At 46.2% G+C, this 17500-nt stretch overlaps 1 protein-coding gene across 1 annotated transcript in view; it reads right to left on the minus strand.

The window, feature by feature from the left end:
- The window catches only part of waplb (WAPL cohesin release factor b), a 52039-nt gene that overhangs the window by 21346 nt on the left and 13193 nt on the right, over positions 1–17500 (minus strand). The window contains exons 3-6 of the mRNA XM_062532572.1: positions 6093–7107; positions 4161–4546; positions 2468–2562; positions 96–194 (exon numbers count right to left, since the gene is read on the minus strand). Of these exons, the coding sequence (XP_062388556.1) occupies positions 96–194; positions 2468–2562; positions 4161–4546; positions 6093–7107 (1595 nt within the window). The remainder of the gene's footprint in view (positions 1–95; positions 195–2467; positions 2563–4160; positions 4547–6092; positions 7108–17500) is intronic.

The following is a 17500-nucleotide window of genomic DNA, read 5'->3' on the forward strand; positions in this document are numbered from 1 at the left end:
CACTGGTTTTGTCTGTGAGCGTGAGGGTGTGTGTGTGTGTGTGTACTCACTGGTTTTGTCTGTGTGTGTGTGTGTGTGTGTGTGTGTGTACTCACTGGTTTCGTCTGTGAGCGTGAGGGTGGTGGTAGAGGGGGCAGCTCCTCTTCTTGCTGCTGGTTCCAGTGTCTGGCGTTATACACAGCTTTTGTTGGAGACTGGAGACAAACACACACACACACACACACACACAGATCACCATCAGGTTAGAATCATGACTAACATGGTCAAAACATGCTGTATCTGAGGACTGGTGATACCTGTTTGCACTGAAAGACGAGATGCGTGATTTAACTGGCAGACAAACAAATATACACACACACATACACACAGACAGACAGACAGACAATCGAGCAAGTGCGTATACACACAGACTTTAAACACACACACACACACGCAAGTATGTATACACACACCAACCACACACACTTTAAACACACACACACACGCAAGTGCGTATACACACACCAACCACACACACTTTAAACACACACACACACACACAAGTGCGTATACACACACCAAACACACACACTTTAAACACACATAGACACACTTTAAACACACACGGACCTCCAAAGTCATATGGCCTTGAAAAGAAAAATCAACAAACCTGCCCTCAATAGACCGCCAGCACTCCTCAAACAGCAGGGCTGTCTGAGGATGCCAAACAAGGCACACACACGCACACACACCAAAATTAACAAATACCAAGCCCAGGATATTAAAAGTGAAACACAAAGGGCATTGCTTGGCTCGGAGCACTCTCTCTCTCTCACACACACACACACACACACACACACACACACACACACACACACACACACACAGCAGGACTAATCTGATGTGAATGTGTGAGGACTCTCCTGGCATTCTGCACACATACTGTAGGGGGGGGGGGCTCTAACCCCCCCACCCAGAGTGAACTGGTCAGTGAGCCAGTGGTAAACACATACCACATTCTCACCTCTCTCACACACACACACACACACACACCCCCACCAATGCCTGTTGTGGACCTGACACTGAGCCAAGAAAACACACACACACACTCTCACTCTCCCCCTCCCTCTCTCCCACACCCACACTCTCTCCCACACGCACACACAGTTCCACTACATCTCCTGCTGAAGCAACAGTGAAGGACTTCCAGGGGAACGGACCAAATGAATCCATTCCTTTCTAGATCACATACTCTACTGGTCTCCATTTAGGAGCTAGGAAGTCATCTCATTTGACACACACACACACACACACACACACACACACACACACACACGAATGGGAGTTTATGAGAGGAACAGACCAAATTAATTCATTCCTTTCTAGATCACATACTCTACTGGTCTCCATTTAGGAGCTAGGAAATCATCTCATTTGACACAAACACACACACACGAATGGGAGTTTATGAGAGGAACAGACCAAATTAATTCATTCCTTTCTAGATTGCATACTCTACTGGTCTCCATTTAGGAGCTAGGAAATCATCTCACACACACACACACACACACACACACACACACATATATGAGAGGGGCCAATGTACACCATGTAGCAGACTCTTCTATCTAAAGAGTCTTACGGACGTGCGTTTAAGACTTTTAAAGACTCAGCGGAAACGCTGATATACGGTATTATCTTAAACAATGAGCATCACCAGAGCGGATGCAGGAAGTTGACGGGGTAATCGTCTTTACAGTGTAGAGATGACTCCTGTGTTCCTATCAGAATGCTCAAACATGCCCCTGGTCCAATCAGAATGCCCCGTGTGTGTGTGTGTGTGTGTGTGTGTGTGTGTGTGTGTGTGTGTGTGTGTGTGTGTGTGTGTGTGTGTGTGTGTGTGTGTGTGTGAGTGTGTGTGGAGCAGTCTGCTCCAGAACAGAGCCTTTCAGAGACATCATAAAACAAAGTGTTAAAGTCTTCTGTGGCGGTTCAATGTTAGTGGGAGATCAGATCACATCAGATAAGAGAGCAGCAAGACTGACTCACCAACACTGAAATTAATTAAGTGTGTGTCTGTGTGTGTGTGTATATATATGCAATATGCAAGTACTGTACTCTGTAAGTGTACATGAATGTGCGCGGCACGCATGTGTGTGTGTGTGTGTGTGTGTGTGTGTGTGTGTGTGTGTGTGTGTGTGTGTGTGTGTGTGTGTGTGTGTGTGTCTGTGGGTGAGCGATGAACAGCACAGGCTTGCTGTGTGGGTGTTTTCTCCTGAAAAACTGCAGGGAAAAGTGGAGAAAGTATGAAAGCTCGTCATTAGCGAGGCGGCAAGCTGAGAGCAGGACACCAGTGCACCATCTCCTACTAACACACCATTCTGCCAGCCAAACAGTCAGGGCACAAAGAGACAGGGGCAGTAGACACACACACACAGACACACACACAGACAGACACACACACACACACACACAGAGACACACACACCTTCTTGGGTCCGAAGATCTTGCGGCTGCCCTCGCGGATGCGCTCCTGTGGTGTGGGCTGAACTCTGCTCATCGCCAGCCGCTCCTCCGTCAGGTCTGCACAACAGGGGGTCAAAGGTCACAGCAGAGCTCTCACAAGTGCCCCTCATGTGCGTATACACACATACACACCTTTACTGTCCCTCATGTACACACACACACACACCTTTACTGTCCTTCATGTACATGTACACTCACACACACACAACTTTACTGTCCCTCATGTACACACACACAACTTTACTGTCCCTCATGTACACACACACACACCTTTACTGTCCCTCATGTACACACACACACACCTTTACTGTCCCTCATGTACATGTACACTCACACACACCTTTACTGTCCCTCATGTACATGTACACTCACACAACTTTATTGTCCCTCATGTACACACACACACACACACAACTTTGCTATCCCTCATGTAAAACTTCCCCAGTTGATTACTTACATTAACATAAGAAAAAAATGTATTACAAGTTTTCTGTAATTTAATGTGTAAATATCCAAATTAGGCATTAACTAATTAAATATGCGGCAATTTGCACTTCGGATCACATTTGTGCTATAACATGAAACTTCAGAATGGGAACTTTCGGTGAAATTAGGAGAAATATACAGGCGCGAGAAGACAAAATGTAATGAAATTAACACCTAAAAGTCTAAATCAGACCTGGTTGTTGTAGTAGGGTGAAAATACATGCTAAGGTAGAAAACTATCCCAAAATCTCGACATTGGCCAGTGCATGAAAGAACCTGGAGTGTCTCTCCTTAAAGGAAAAACAAACTCTGAATATACACATGCAAAATGCAGATATGTGCACATGTGGTGCTGCCATTTATCTAGTAGAATCTGCACACCTCTGATCTAGTCAATTGGCCATGAAACCATTGAACCCAGTTTTAGTTACAGTTTAGTAACATTCAACCGTTGAACCCAGTTTTAGTTACAGTACAGTAACACACAACCACTGACGTGGCCCACTTATGGCAGAAGTCTGGCTTTGAAATAAAGTTGCTTTCTACGGAATGTTGGCTTTCCAAATATGGCGGAACAAACAAGTTGCAAGTCAAAGAGATCTCATCTCATCTCTTATTCCCTATACTGGACTGCTTGAACCTTCTGATACTACAAATGACTTTACTCTACTTAACTGACCCTAGGCAGATGGGTTGGGCCCTTGAGTCGTGGATCTGTCTGAGCTTTCTTCCCATATATATCTCCAATTCTAGGGAGTTTTTCCTTGCCCCTGTTGCTCATGGGCTCTCTTTGAAGGTTTGACGCTCTGTGAAGCGCCTTGAGACATGTGTAATGTTTTGGCGCTCTATAAATAAAATTTAATTGAATTGAATTGAATCTCAGCTCTTAGTTCTGGTGAGTGGGAGTTGAAAAATAAAATATATTACTTAGCCAAATTAAATTGGCCAATTTAATTTCTTTTCGAATTTCATACTGAACTTTAAAATTACAGTCTGTATCAGCCACAGAGTATGTATGTACCTATGAGTACGTGTGTGTGTGTGTGTGTGTGTGTGTAATATGAGTGCAGGAGATTAAAATATTGACTGCATCTTCAAGACATGTATTGTATAAAAGAGTAGGTAGCAAAGCACCAGTGTGTGTGTGTGTGTGTGTGTGTGTGTCTGACCTATTCTGCTGCTGGTCAGTCTGTCGGTCATCTCTCTGGGCACGGTCTGAATGACGGAGGTGGACACGGCCACAGCTGTAGTGGCGGGCGCGGTCGTCGCCGTGGAAACGGTCGTCATGGCGGTTTCGAGCGCGGCGGCCTTGGCCTTGGCCTCCGCTCTGGCCCTCTTCCTCTCCCTCCTCCGCTGGGCGGCGGGCGAGTCTTCGTCCTCGTCTTCGTCACTCTCGCTGAGGTCGTCGAACCCGAAGTACTGGATCTTGTAGCTGGAGCCAAAGTTGGCCAGCGGGTCGTTGGGGTCGTTGCCATGGGCGTCCGCGTCGTCAAAGCCAAAGAGGTCAAGCCTGGAGTCCGCCTTCTTGGATTTGGACTGAGCTGGCTTGGACTTACTGTATGAGGACACACACACACACACACACACACACACACACACACACACACACACACACACACACACACACACACACACACACACACACACACACACACACACACACACACACACACACACACACACACACACACACACACACACACACACACACACACACACACACACACACACACACACACAGGTCAACCTTGAGAGTAAACATAACCTGTACAGAGGGTGAGAAAGGGCTGCTCAGTGTGCATGTGTGTGTGTGTGTGTGTGTGTGTGTGTGTGTGTGCATGTGTGAGTGAGGGCATAACAAGCGTGATAAGAGCTCTTGGTGTGAAGGCCAGCGTGTCTGTGTGTGTGTGTGTGTGTTTCATTTGTCATGACACAAACAACAGGACACACATGAAGGCCGGGGAGGGGGCTGGGGGGCAGTTTGTGATAGTGACAGCAGTTGCAGACTCTGGTTGTCTGGTTGAATGCAGAATGCCTGGCTACTCACTACCACTTTCAACTAGTCAGTTACCCAACTCATTCATTCATTAACTCACTCATTCATACACAAACTCATTCATCTTTTTCATATATTTGGCTATTTGTATGCGGACGGTCCCATTCGTCCTGAAAGTGCTGTTCCTATTGGCTCTTCCATCTTTGTCCACCCAATCCCTGCCAGGAGCTCAGGATTTGGAGGGTTAGCTTTAGCCAGTTAGCATGGCATTCGGCCACCAATATTATTAAAACATGGCGTTACATGGTTGCAACCTCCGGCACCAGTTTTTACATGCTGACTGGCCTATCCTGTCTTCCCCTTGATTTAAATCTAAATTCTGACTTTAGTTTGCTTTCCTGCAACATTGACATGATTAAGCTATGTGTTGTGTACATTTGATTTAAATGGTCAGGCTGCCAGTCGAGGCCAAATCGAGGCCATATATCCCACAACCCTGTCGGTCTAGATAGAGTCAAAGGAAAGTTTCTGATAGTGACAGCAGTTGCAGACTCTGGTTGTCTGGTTGTCTGGTTGAATGCAGAATGCCTGGCTAGTGGCTACTCAGAACAACATCTGAGGGATGGGTGCTTCTATCGGTAACTTTAATCTGCGTTGGCTTCATTTCGTCTGCCTGCAAAATGTAGGTTTAACAAGTTGCAAATTCACACATGGGTGCAGCAAAAAAAAAACATGAGTTCCTCATGCCTCATGTCTACTTCATTTCCCAGTGATTTTCGTTGGATAGCCTAACCTACATATTGCGCAGATAACAACCTAATAGCCCAATCCCTGCCCACACACACACATCCACTCAATCCCTACCCACACACACACACGCGTCCACTCAATCCCTGGCCCCACACACACACACGTCCACTCAATCCCTGGCCCCACACACACACACGTCCACTCAATCCCTGGCCCCACACACACACACACACTCCCTGGCCCCACACACACACACACACTCCCTGGCCCCACACACACACACACACACACACACACACACACACTCCCTGGCCCCCCACACACACACACACACACACACAAGCTGCGTCCTCACCTGGCGGGTTTGGTGGTTGGCATCTCTCCCTTCTTCCTGAGGCGTCCGGCCTCGCCGGGATCCACGGCCGTAGTGACCCCCGTTGCCACGGCGCCTCCTCCGGCGCCCAGGTCAGAGGTCAGGTCGATGCTGCGGTCGATCTGGTCCTGGATGGTGACATTGCAGGCGGACAGAGAGGAGGGGTGCAGCACGGTGAAGTCCCGCGTCCGACCCCCGCGCCCGCCGCGCCCCGCCTGCTGACCCTGAGTGACCCCTGACCCCGCGGTGGCCACGACGACGCCCGGCCTGGCCTCCTGCGCGTCCGTGCCCGAGGGCTTGCCCTTGTTGGGCCGCCGGTAGGTCCTGCAGTTGCTGCTGCTGCGCTGCAGCAGAGAGAGGGACTGTGATTGGTCCTCCTGCAGCAGAGAGAAGGGCTGTGATTGGTCCTCCTGCTCCAGCACCTCCGTCGGCTCCAGCTGCTCTGGACGCGCCTCCGCCCGCCGCTCCCACGACTCCTGACGGACTTCCGGTCGGCGTTCCCAAGACTCCGGCCGAGCTTCCGGTTTACGCTCCCACAATTCTTGCCGAGCTTCCGGTTTACGCTCCCACAATTCTTGCCGAGCTTCTGGTTTACGCTCCCACGACTCTTGCCGAGCTTCCGGTTTACACTCCCACAACTCCTGCCGAGCTTCCGGTCTACGCTCGCGCTCAGAGGGAACGGCGGTGGCGCTGGTGGTGTTGCTGTGGGTGGTGTTGGTGTTGGTGGAGGACGTGGTGTCCCTGCTGGCCAGGGCCCAGGAGAAGGGCTCTCGTGGGGCGAGGGGCTCGGGCGGTGCGGGGGTGGAGGAGGAGGAGTGGAGGCCCACCAGCAGGTCCCAGGTGTCCCGCGACGCCGCCGCCGCCGCCCCAGAGTCCGAGCGCAGCGTGGTTGTCTGGGCGTGCGGCCGCCGGTCACTCTCTGACGCGTTCTTGTACCAGTTCATGTGCCGCTCAGACGAGTCCGGCAGCCAGGACGCCGCGCTGCTCTGGGTCAGGCCTGGAGACGAGAGGAGAGGAGAGAGGCACTGGTCAGCAGGGGACACACACAACAGGAGCAACACACACACGACTAAACACACAACACCACAGATCACACCCGTCAGGAGGGGAGCACAGCTGAGTGCACACAACTAAACACACACATAACTAAAGAGTTCACTGACTCGCAGTTCATGTAAAGAAATGAGTGTTAGAGTTCTCAACGGGCCTGAAAATTACAACCCGACCCGACCCGGCCCGTGGCTTTCAAAGCCCGAGCCCGATGTAACCCGACACATAAATATGAATGATCTACCCGAACCCGGCCCGCGGCCCGACGCCGGCGGTCGAGTTTCCCCATGTTATCCTATGGAGACGGACGGTCGTTAAGGGCACAATTATGTGCAGTGGCCTGGCCAACCTAAGTAACTCACGTAAAAACCTAGTGAAACGATATTTTCCACAATAGAAACATGATATAAATGGGGAAACTTACTGTTCTTGCTATAAAAAAAAAGGCAGAATCATCCACAGAGCATGATATTTCAATAACCGCTTCATACAGGCTTCACTATGATGGCAATGAGTTTTTAGCTATTCACGAAGACTAGGGATGCACCAATCCGACTTTTTCAGTCCCGATACCGATACCGATGCCTGGGCTCTGCGTATCGGTCGATATCCGATACCGATCCGATACCATTGTTAATTAATAAACCGTATACCTCACCATGTGGAAAAGACTAAAGGCATCAGGCTTAACTTAAACATTCTTTCCCTAACTAAACATTACTTTCCTAAAAAAAATCCTAAAAAAACAAAATAACACTTAGATATAAAGGTAATGTATTATTGTTAGTATTATCATTATTATTATTATTATTATTATCATCATTATTGATTATATTACTAGTATTAAAAATAAACAGTTGTACACCAGCAGCAACTTGGAACAGCATTCAAATTCAAGTTCACAGTTATTACTAAATAATAAATCTAACAAAAAACAATTTTGCAGATAAAAATCCCATATTAGTGACATACATTGAAACACCCCTGCCAAAATCGTGTCACCCGCGAAACCCCTCTATTTACTCATAGTGGTACGGTCCCGCAGTTTCCCAACGATAAACTAATTAGTTCACACGGAGTTTGAATGGTGGTAAACGGTAGAAGTTGTTCGTTTTATCTAATAAATGAGAAGTTTTTAACAGCCAATTTGAACAATTGCATGTCTTTATACCAAGAACAGTTTATACAGATGAGATGAAAATGACAATGTGTTTAGTTAAAGTAGCCTATTGTGTTGACTGTTACACATTAAACGTGTTGCCTAAATGCAACAAAACGCATGAAGATCGTAATTAATCTATGACAAATGGTGGTTGGTATAGATATTCTTTTGATCCTATGACATAAATTTGGTATCTGTATTTATCCCATCCATGAATTTAGACACTCAGAGCACACAGTGAGGTGAGGCACACTCTAACCCGCAGCAGTGAGCGGCGCTAAATGGCTGTTTGCGCGTCATGGCTCAGCCTTTTTTTGAGATTATATTAAATTCGGATCGGCCCATGGATCGGCCCATTTTTTCCGATCCCCGATCCAGCTATTTTGTTCATATCGGGGCCGATATCCGATCCAAATATCGGATCGGTGCATCCCTAACGAAGACGTAGCCTATTGCCCAGCAACAATCTAGGCTACTGCCATTTTATTTTGTTCAAGGAGACGGCTTCTTAGAACTTGCACAGGAACTAATAAATGTTGGTGCGGTGCAACAGAACAGAACACATGCAGAGTTGCTGCCAGCTCTGTCCTTCCATCTCCCAGCAGCGTCACGTCTGTCCCCGCTCCATGATTGCATGCACGTTTCATGCAGCAGCCAGACTTTCTTTACGGTACAGATAGACTTTATTGATCCATAAGGGGGAATTCATGATGATTCGCGGTAAACAACAGCGATGATTAATAAATGTTTTTCTTTTTTTTAACTGAGCGGAAAATTAAGCCCGAGGACCGACCCGACCCGAGTCATCTGCTTATATTTTTTGACCCGAACCCGGCCCGAACCCTCGGTCCCGTCAGGTTTTTCGGGCCGACCCGGCCCGTTGAGAACTCTAATGAGTGTTAGTAAGACGTTAGTAAGCTATGGATTGCACTTGACATCGCTATATGAAATTACAAACACACACACACACACACACACACACACACACACACACACCCTCTATCTGGAGGATTTGTACAACTTAGAAACAAGTCAACATGGCGAAGAGGAGCAGAGCGGAGGCGGGGCTGTACAGTGTGTGCATTGCACTCGCACAGAGAGAGCACAAATGATGATGTGTGGGAGTGAAAAAATGTATATATTTAGATGCACTAGCGCGAATAACCATGTCAGTGTTTGTCTACAAAATACACCACATCATCGAAAAAGAACTAAATAAATTAGATTTGGCAGGATACTTGATACACAGGCCAATTGCAAATATAAATATGATAATGCATTATATTATTTTACACTAAAATGTAGAAAAAAAGAACAGACAGAAAAAAAAAATAGTCACAGACATACTTTAAAATCGTGTTTCCTATAAATGTTATTGTTAATATGTGACCCTGTAAAGCGGAACCAGTCGTTTCGGTAAAATTTATTAAATTAAGTTATTGTGCTCACGTGAACGGCCATAAACTAAGCTTTCCAACGATATGTATATCGAGGGTATTACACAAACTATCGCTAAGATAACCGCATCTAAAGTTGACATGGTTCTCCTGTCACGATATGCCAGAAGAGGAGAAATCACCTTTTTAAGCAGCGCGTGCACAACGGGAATGACAGCAAATGTGTTGAATCTTCGCCGGGTTTAACAGTCAAAACGTATGTTTTTCCGTGAAATGCGTTCACGATATGAAACTGTAGACTGTATACAGTCGAATTATGCGAAAACGTGAAATTCAACATTTCAACCCGGAAGTTTGTTATTGTTGATTTTCTCAAAATAACGTTGTGCGCAAAACGACTGATTTCGCTGTGAATGGTCACATATTGGTCATTCTTAATCTTCACCATTAGAGCACTGGCATATTTACGTATAAGTTCATATGTAAGGCCATCCTTAAAAATATCTTTGTTTGCAGTAACAGCCCCCCCAAAAAATAATTGGGTCGGTAGGTAGGCAAATATTTTTTTTTTTAAGATTCAAGGTAAAAAAAAAAAGTACATTTTTGGTCACGGCGATTTTGTTGGTATGAATTTAAAAACATTTGCATGTTATATATATATGTACATACACACACACACACACACACACACACACACGACACACACTATATTGCCAAAAGTATTGGGTCACCGGCCTTGACCCCCATATGAACTTCAGTCACATCCTATTCTTAATCCATAGGGTTTAATATGACGTTGGTCCAGTCTTTGCAGCTATAACAGCTTCAACTCTTCTAGGAAGGCTTTCCACAAGGTATATGCATGACTGTGTACCCATGCACCAAGCAAGGTCCATACAGATATGGATGACAGAGTTTGGTGTGGAAGAACTTGACTGGCCTGCACCTGACCTCAACCCAATAGAACACCGTTGGGATGAATTAAAGGGGACTGAGAGCCAGTCTCCTCATCCAACATCAGTGTGTGACTTCACAAATGCGCTTCTGAAAGAATGGTCAAAAATGCCCATAAACACTCCTAAACCTGGGAAAGCCTTCCCAGAAGAGTCGAAGCTCTTATAGCTGCAAAAGGTGGACCAATGTCATATTAAGCCCTATGGATTAAGAATAGGATGTGACTGAAGTTCATATGGGGGTCAAGGCAGGTGACCCAATACTTTTGGCAATATAGTAATATTTCTGAACGTGACTTAACAAAAATCATCATACTTTATAGAGGGTGCATTAACAGTATGTTATCTGCACACCTATGACTAGATCCAATTTGTTGCAACAACACACAAACACTCTTGCTTAAATTCTTGCTTTATAATGATCTTTACCTTTTGAATTATTATTGACTATATTGCCATTCTCTGCTCTTATTTGTTACTATTTGCTTGTGTCTAAAGCACATTGAATGACCTCTGTGTATAAAATGTGCTATTCAAATAAACTTGACTTGACTAAAATGTAGGCTATAGCTTTAAATATGCTGTAGCCTACTGTCAGAGAAGTAAACATGATTTTACTGGTAACTAGATTATACGGTGTACTTGCATCCACCGCTACGACGTGTCAATGCAACCTACAAATCAGAGACATTACGTTGCTTTCTTTTCTCCACCAGTAGCTAGTTCTTTAACCACTTGAAGAATAGCTGTCCTTGCTAGCCTGTAGTAGAACGATCCCTTAACGGGTCACTTAAATGTTTCAATCCAAAATAAACCACTTAATGCTGGCACGTCCTCAATTTTTTGAGTTTCTTCCACCAAAACCTTAAGGTCTCATTTAAGTCTGTTGACACGGTCACCGTTACACGAATGGGGAGAAGGGATGGGTCCGGGAAAATATCTGGATATAACTTCGTGCCAAGTCATCTAAATGTTCAAGTGTTTAATGCGTTTTCAGGTGGATAATAGTGCCCGAACTAGTATAAGTTTTGACGTTGACCGCGAACATTTCTTGGCTACAGCCGCAGCCATTAGGCAACAGTCAAGCGCGAACCACTGGCAGTGAATGAGACTGGAAGCATAGCCTGTAGCGCATGACAAACATAAACATATGACGCCACAGGTTTTTATTTGGAAGAAAGAACGCAGCCTACGTTTGTATGTAGGCAATTTGTATTCACAATACTTAAGAAAATATAATATTATTGTATTGCATTTGTATTGGGTGTTTGAAGAAAAATAGGCCTAATTAAAAAAAAATCGGTCGGTCTTAACGCAATTTGCAACCGGCAAGTCGGTCGGACTAGAGAGGGAAAAAAACAAATATTTGGGTCGGCCCTATATTGACAGGGTCGGTCGGGTTACGGCAAACAAGAATATTTTTAAGGATGGCCTAAGTGTAAGTTATTTAGGACAGAATTGACTGTGTGGCCAGGTGCTCTTAAACATTATAACTTGAGCACACAAGTGCTCCTGGAAACAAATGTTAGAGTAGAGAGAGATGGGCTCACACACACACACACACACACACCTAACTTACTAATTACTCTCTTGCCCTGAACCAGTCAAAACACTGTCTGGGAGCGCACACACACACACTCCCGTCTGCATAAATACACTGCATGAGCTGAACGTCCCTCCCATTAGCCTGCCCTGGGTCAACACACACACCGAGAAGGCCGAGACACAACGAGCCCTCCAGCCTTCATCTGCAGACGTGACTCAGCACTGGGACGTGCCATCACAAACACTCACACAAACGCACAGCTAAACGCAGCTGTCCGTCTGTCTGAGTGTATCAGAGAGGTCAGGAGTTACATTTTACGTATTACGTCAGCTGTTCTCGATTCAATTCACTAAAACAATTTGCTTCTGGTTGAAACTAATGTCACCGGAACTACAAGCGAAAAGTACTAAGGCTCCATAAACTTATCAAACTGATTAGAAACAAATTGGCTTGATGAATAGATTTTTTTGGCTTAGCATAACAAATGCCACGGTGCCTTTGGGAATGTCTGTGTGGAACTCAAAGCAAAGCAGCAGTGCACTAGAGGCAGCTGGCCTGCAGTACAGCGTACGGTCTGGCCCACGTGGAGCTGCAGATCTAGACTAGTTAGGGAATTGACCCCAGAACACCTGCAGATCTAGACTAGTTAGGGACTTGACCCCAGAACACCTGCAGATCTAGACTAGTTAGGGACTTGACCCCAGAACACCTGCAGATCTAGACTAGGAAGGGACTTAACCCCAGAACACCTGCAGATCTAGACTAGGAAGGGACTTGACCCCAGAACACCTGCAGATCTAGACTAGTTAGGGACTTGACCCCAGAACACCTGCAGATCTAGACTAGGAAGGGTAAGGGCCTTGACCCCAGAACACCTGCAGATCTGGACTAGGAAGGGACTTGACCCCAGAACAGCTGCAGATCTAGACTAGTTAGGGACTTGACCCCAGAACACCTGCAGATCTAGACTAGGAAGGGACTTGACCCCAGAACACCTGCAGATCTAGACTAGGAAGGGACTTGACCCCAGAACACCTGCAGATCTAGACTAGGAAGGGTAAGGGCTTTGACCCCAGAACACCTGCAGATCTAGACTAGGAAGGGTAAGAGACTTGACCCCAGAACACCTGCAGATCTAGACTAGGAAGGGACTTGACCCCTGACCCCAGAACAGCTGCAGATCTAAACTAGGAAGGGACTTGACCCCAGAACACCTGCAGATCTAAACTAGGAAGGGACTTGACCCCAGAACACCTGCAGATCTAGACTAGTTAGGGACTTGACCCCAGAACACCTGCAGATCTAGACTAGTAAGTCAACAGGCCAGGCCAGGGACTACAGGGGGTTTATATTGCACAAGCACAGAGCAAACATCAGAGATGGAGGGATATAGAGAGAGAGGGGGGCTGAGGGGGCTGAGAGAGAGAGAAGGGGGGCTGATAGATACAATAAAGTATCTATCTATCTATATTTATCTATCTATCTATCTATGGAGAGAGTGTGTTTTAATTAATGACATGTAACAGAGTGATTACAGAGTGGTTAAGGTGTCCATTCCAATGGGCTCACACACCATTAGTATGTGTGTGACGGTCAGTCACGTGTCCACTCAACACTGTACACACACACACACGGAAACAGCAGGGAGTACAACCTCCGACAGACTCACTGTGATGAAATCATTTCCTCTTTTACCCCACTCTCTCTCTCATCCCTCTCTCGCTCATCCCTCTCTCTCTCTCTGATCTCTCCATCATGAGATCCAGGAAAGTCAAGCTGATGGCCTGCTCTTGCATCAGGTGCTCTGCCCTCCTATCACTGTGCCTGTGTGTGTGTGTGTGTGTGTGTGTGTGTGTGTGTGAGAAACTAGTCCCTTTTTCACCACCATTTCTCCCTCCCGCTCTACTTTTCATCTGCACACACAATCTTTCTTATTCACCTAACGATTCTCGGATTCTCTCTCTCTCTCTCCCTCCTCAGTACCCAATAGCCCCTTTCAGACCGTCGGGCCAAAGCCGAGCTAGCCAGGCCGTGCCAGGGCTAATTGCTTTCACACCTCTTGGCGGGTGCTAACTGCGGGCCAAATCGGGGCTACTAGCCCCTGATTTCTGGCCCAACAAAATCGTTGGGCCAGTCGGGACTACAGTCGGGCCAGAGGCGGCGTCAAGGTGAAGGCGGAGTCAACCCGTTGCTGTGTGTGGAGTCCACAAACATTGCACATGGAATTTAGACATAACGTTACATCCACATAGATATTTGCCTGTCAGTAGGCTAACTCCGTCCAGAGATTACCATGTAGCACAGTAAAAAGTGAACTAATATAACTAACTAACATAGCGTCCCACTAATTTAGGCTATTCCTGCCAGTGTGTTTTCTGCTATTGATACGACCAAAGATCCTTAAATAGTAGCCTAGATTAGCCCAGCTTGACGTTACATTATAAACTTAAGTAGTGATTTTCACCGCTTAAAATTCATTTATTTTCATTTTGAAAGAAACATGGTGAGGCAATAGAAAATACCATTGCAGGTCGTTTGTTTAGAACAGGAAATCGCGTTGATGGGACAACCTGACATTTTCACTCACGCACTCCAGCCCCTTTCGTTCGTAACTCTGTTTGTTAATGCTTCAAAATAACATTTAATAAATGAACCTTACATTTTCCAGTAGCCATAGAGTTGTGGATTTTAACAAAGTCCCGTTTGGTTCTACTCTGCTTGGTGCTAGGCTGTGAACTCGTGGCATCGTCGTGAAACTAAAATTCCACTGGAGCTCCATGCGGATTTTACCGTCTATGGATTGTACACACAGCCTTACAAATGTTTACTGTTCTTCGAGTCAGGTAAAATGTCATTTATGTTACATAACTCATTTAGATACACGTCTGTGCCATGCGTTTCTTTAGGAATCCACCGTCTTGGTTTGTATAGAAATGAATATTAGCCTAAGTGACATACAAACGGACAATAAATGGTGACTGACTTCTATAGCACAGCATAGGAAAGCCTACGCGACTTTCTGCTTATCCTGCTTGAAAAGGTGTGGTAATGGTAGGGGTGCAACGGATCATCATTGATCCGTGATCCGTTCGGATCAGTATCTTCGGTTCGGCACACACATGATCCGCGGACTGATGTATAATAATTATTAATAATAATGTCCGTGTGTTCTTTTGAAGTAACATGCGTGTCCACAAGGCATGCTTCTAGTCCCTCCCTGCTCCGCTAGCCTGCGCGTCTTTTCTGCTCTCACACACGTCATTAGCGGTCATGCCATAACCATGGCTGCTAGTTTAAGTGCTGATGTGGCTACATAGCAGCAACACACTAGCCTAATATCAAGTTTGTTTGTGCACACTTACATCTCAAGTTTGTTGCGCACCTACCTATGCTATGATATTTAGGTAATTTAGGCTTAGCCTACTGTTGGGTTCAATGTCAGCAATAAGCTACGCAACATTGGCTAACTTGTACATCTGGAGATAGCTAAGTGCTCACTAAAATCACAAAGGAGCATTGCAAGACACTCATCTCTTTTATGATCCCAGAAAGATTTTTTTCGACTTGTTAGTTTTATTAACATGTATTTTATCTAATGAAATATCCTTGTCATCATGCACTATAGGCTATCCAACTTATTTTCTCAAGAATAAAACCTTGAGAATGAGGCCTAATTGCCCTCACGTATTTCTTAAAGCGACAGGGACTCAATTACACACCTCCCATGCGCACTCCTCCACACCACATTAAAGATAGCTAAATCAGTAGGCCTACACAAATGACTAAACATTTGTAGCTACTAGTAATTATGCAGATTGTGTGTGGAGGGTCAAGCAGAATCTTGGCTGGCCACTGGTGTGAATGATCACACAATATTCAATAAAAGGTGATTAAACACCAAATCAACTAAAATTGTAAAAAAGCATCCAAAAAGTCATTCTTGACTTAGTATCAGTATCGAAACAATAATTTTGGTATCATGACAACACTAGCCTACTTTAAACACATGCTGAAAGTGCTTGAGCCACGTTACAACATCCCGTCAAAGACAAAACTATGCTTATTTGTCTTTTTTTTTTTTTTGCTGATCCGAAAAATGATCCGATCCGTGACTCTTGATCCGAGGAACGATCCGAACCGTGACTTTTTCGATCCGTTGCACCCCTAGGTAATGGTGACGTTTTCACAAGCGAGGGCGTGTCGAGGTGTAATGCGGAGAGGCTAATGGCCTGACAGTCTGAACGCAAAGGTGAGGCTTGTGGACCCGGGCTATTAGCACCAGTTTGGCCCGAAGTTAGCCTGGCCCAAGCTGGCCCGACGGTCTGAAGCCGGCTAATGGTTCCTTGGTTCAGGTTCACCCACACACTCACTCATCCCCACCCACTCCACAGCTCACTCAGCTACCCATACCTGTCCATTAATACTCATCCATCCATCTCTCTCCCTCTCTCTCTCTCTCTTTCTCCCTGATCCCTCGCTCTATCCTTCCCTGACCCACCCCTCCCTCTCACCACCCCGATTATCCTTCTCACTTGATCCCCCACTCGCTCCATTTCCACCCCCCCCCCCCCCCCCCTCTCTCCCCCCTCCAGATCCCCCTAATCCCTGGGTCTCCCCCCCACAGCAGCTCATGGAGTCTGGGGCGGATGGGGAACTCCAGCAGGCCCTCTGTGCTGGTTCCTGGAGTGGTGATCTTGCTTATTATTGGCCAACTCAGCACAGCCAGCCAGCGCAGAGGACCATTTCCTGTTTCTTACTGACGACACTGCAGCCACTTCCGGTTTGGGGCAACTCGGTGAAAGCAAACGCATGGCCAACTGAAGTGAATGTGAAAGACAAAGTGAATGAAAGTTAGCATTTCTCCATGAGCCAGCTGGTAGTTTGGTTCAAGCACCTCAGCGGTCAGCTTCAGAGAGTAACACCTTTGCAGTTCTTTCTAGTTTTCAACACTGATTGAAAAAATGCGCTTCATGTCAAGGGGAAATGGTGTGCCGGTGAGGTCACTGCACTGATCTTTAAAGCTAAAAAGCTGGATAGACGTTGCCGCCCCATCAACAATGAAGCCAACGGAACTGTCCCGAGTGGCCGCTGCAGTGTTCCAGTTCCATTGTTGCAGAACGGCAACATTCTTTTACTGTCTTTTACTGTCGCATTTGACTGGCAAGTGGTCCCAATATGGCCGCCGCGCTGAGGCTTCAGGTTTATGACGTAGATGTACTACCCAGTTATTCTTTATAGATCAGTGAGTCACTGCGGCAAGTCACTCCTAGATGACCACAGCG

The sequence above is a fragment of the Sardina pilchardus genome, chromosome 3 (assembly GCF_963854185.1).
Source record: "Sardina pilchardus chromosome 3, fSarPil1.1, whole genome shotgun sequence".
Lineage (NCBI taxonomy): Eukaryota > Metazoa > Chordata > Actinopteri > Clupeiformes > Clupeidae > Sardina > Sardina pilchardus.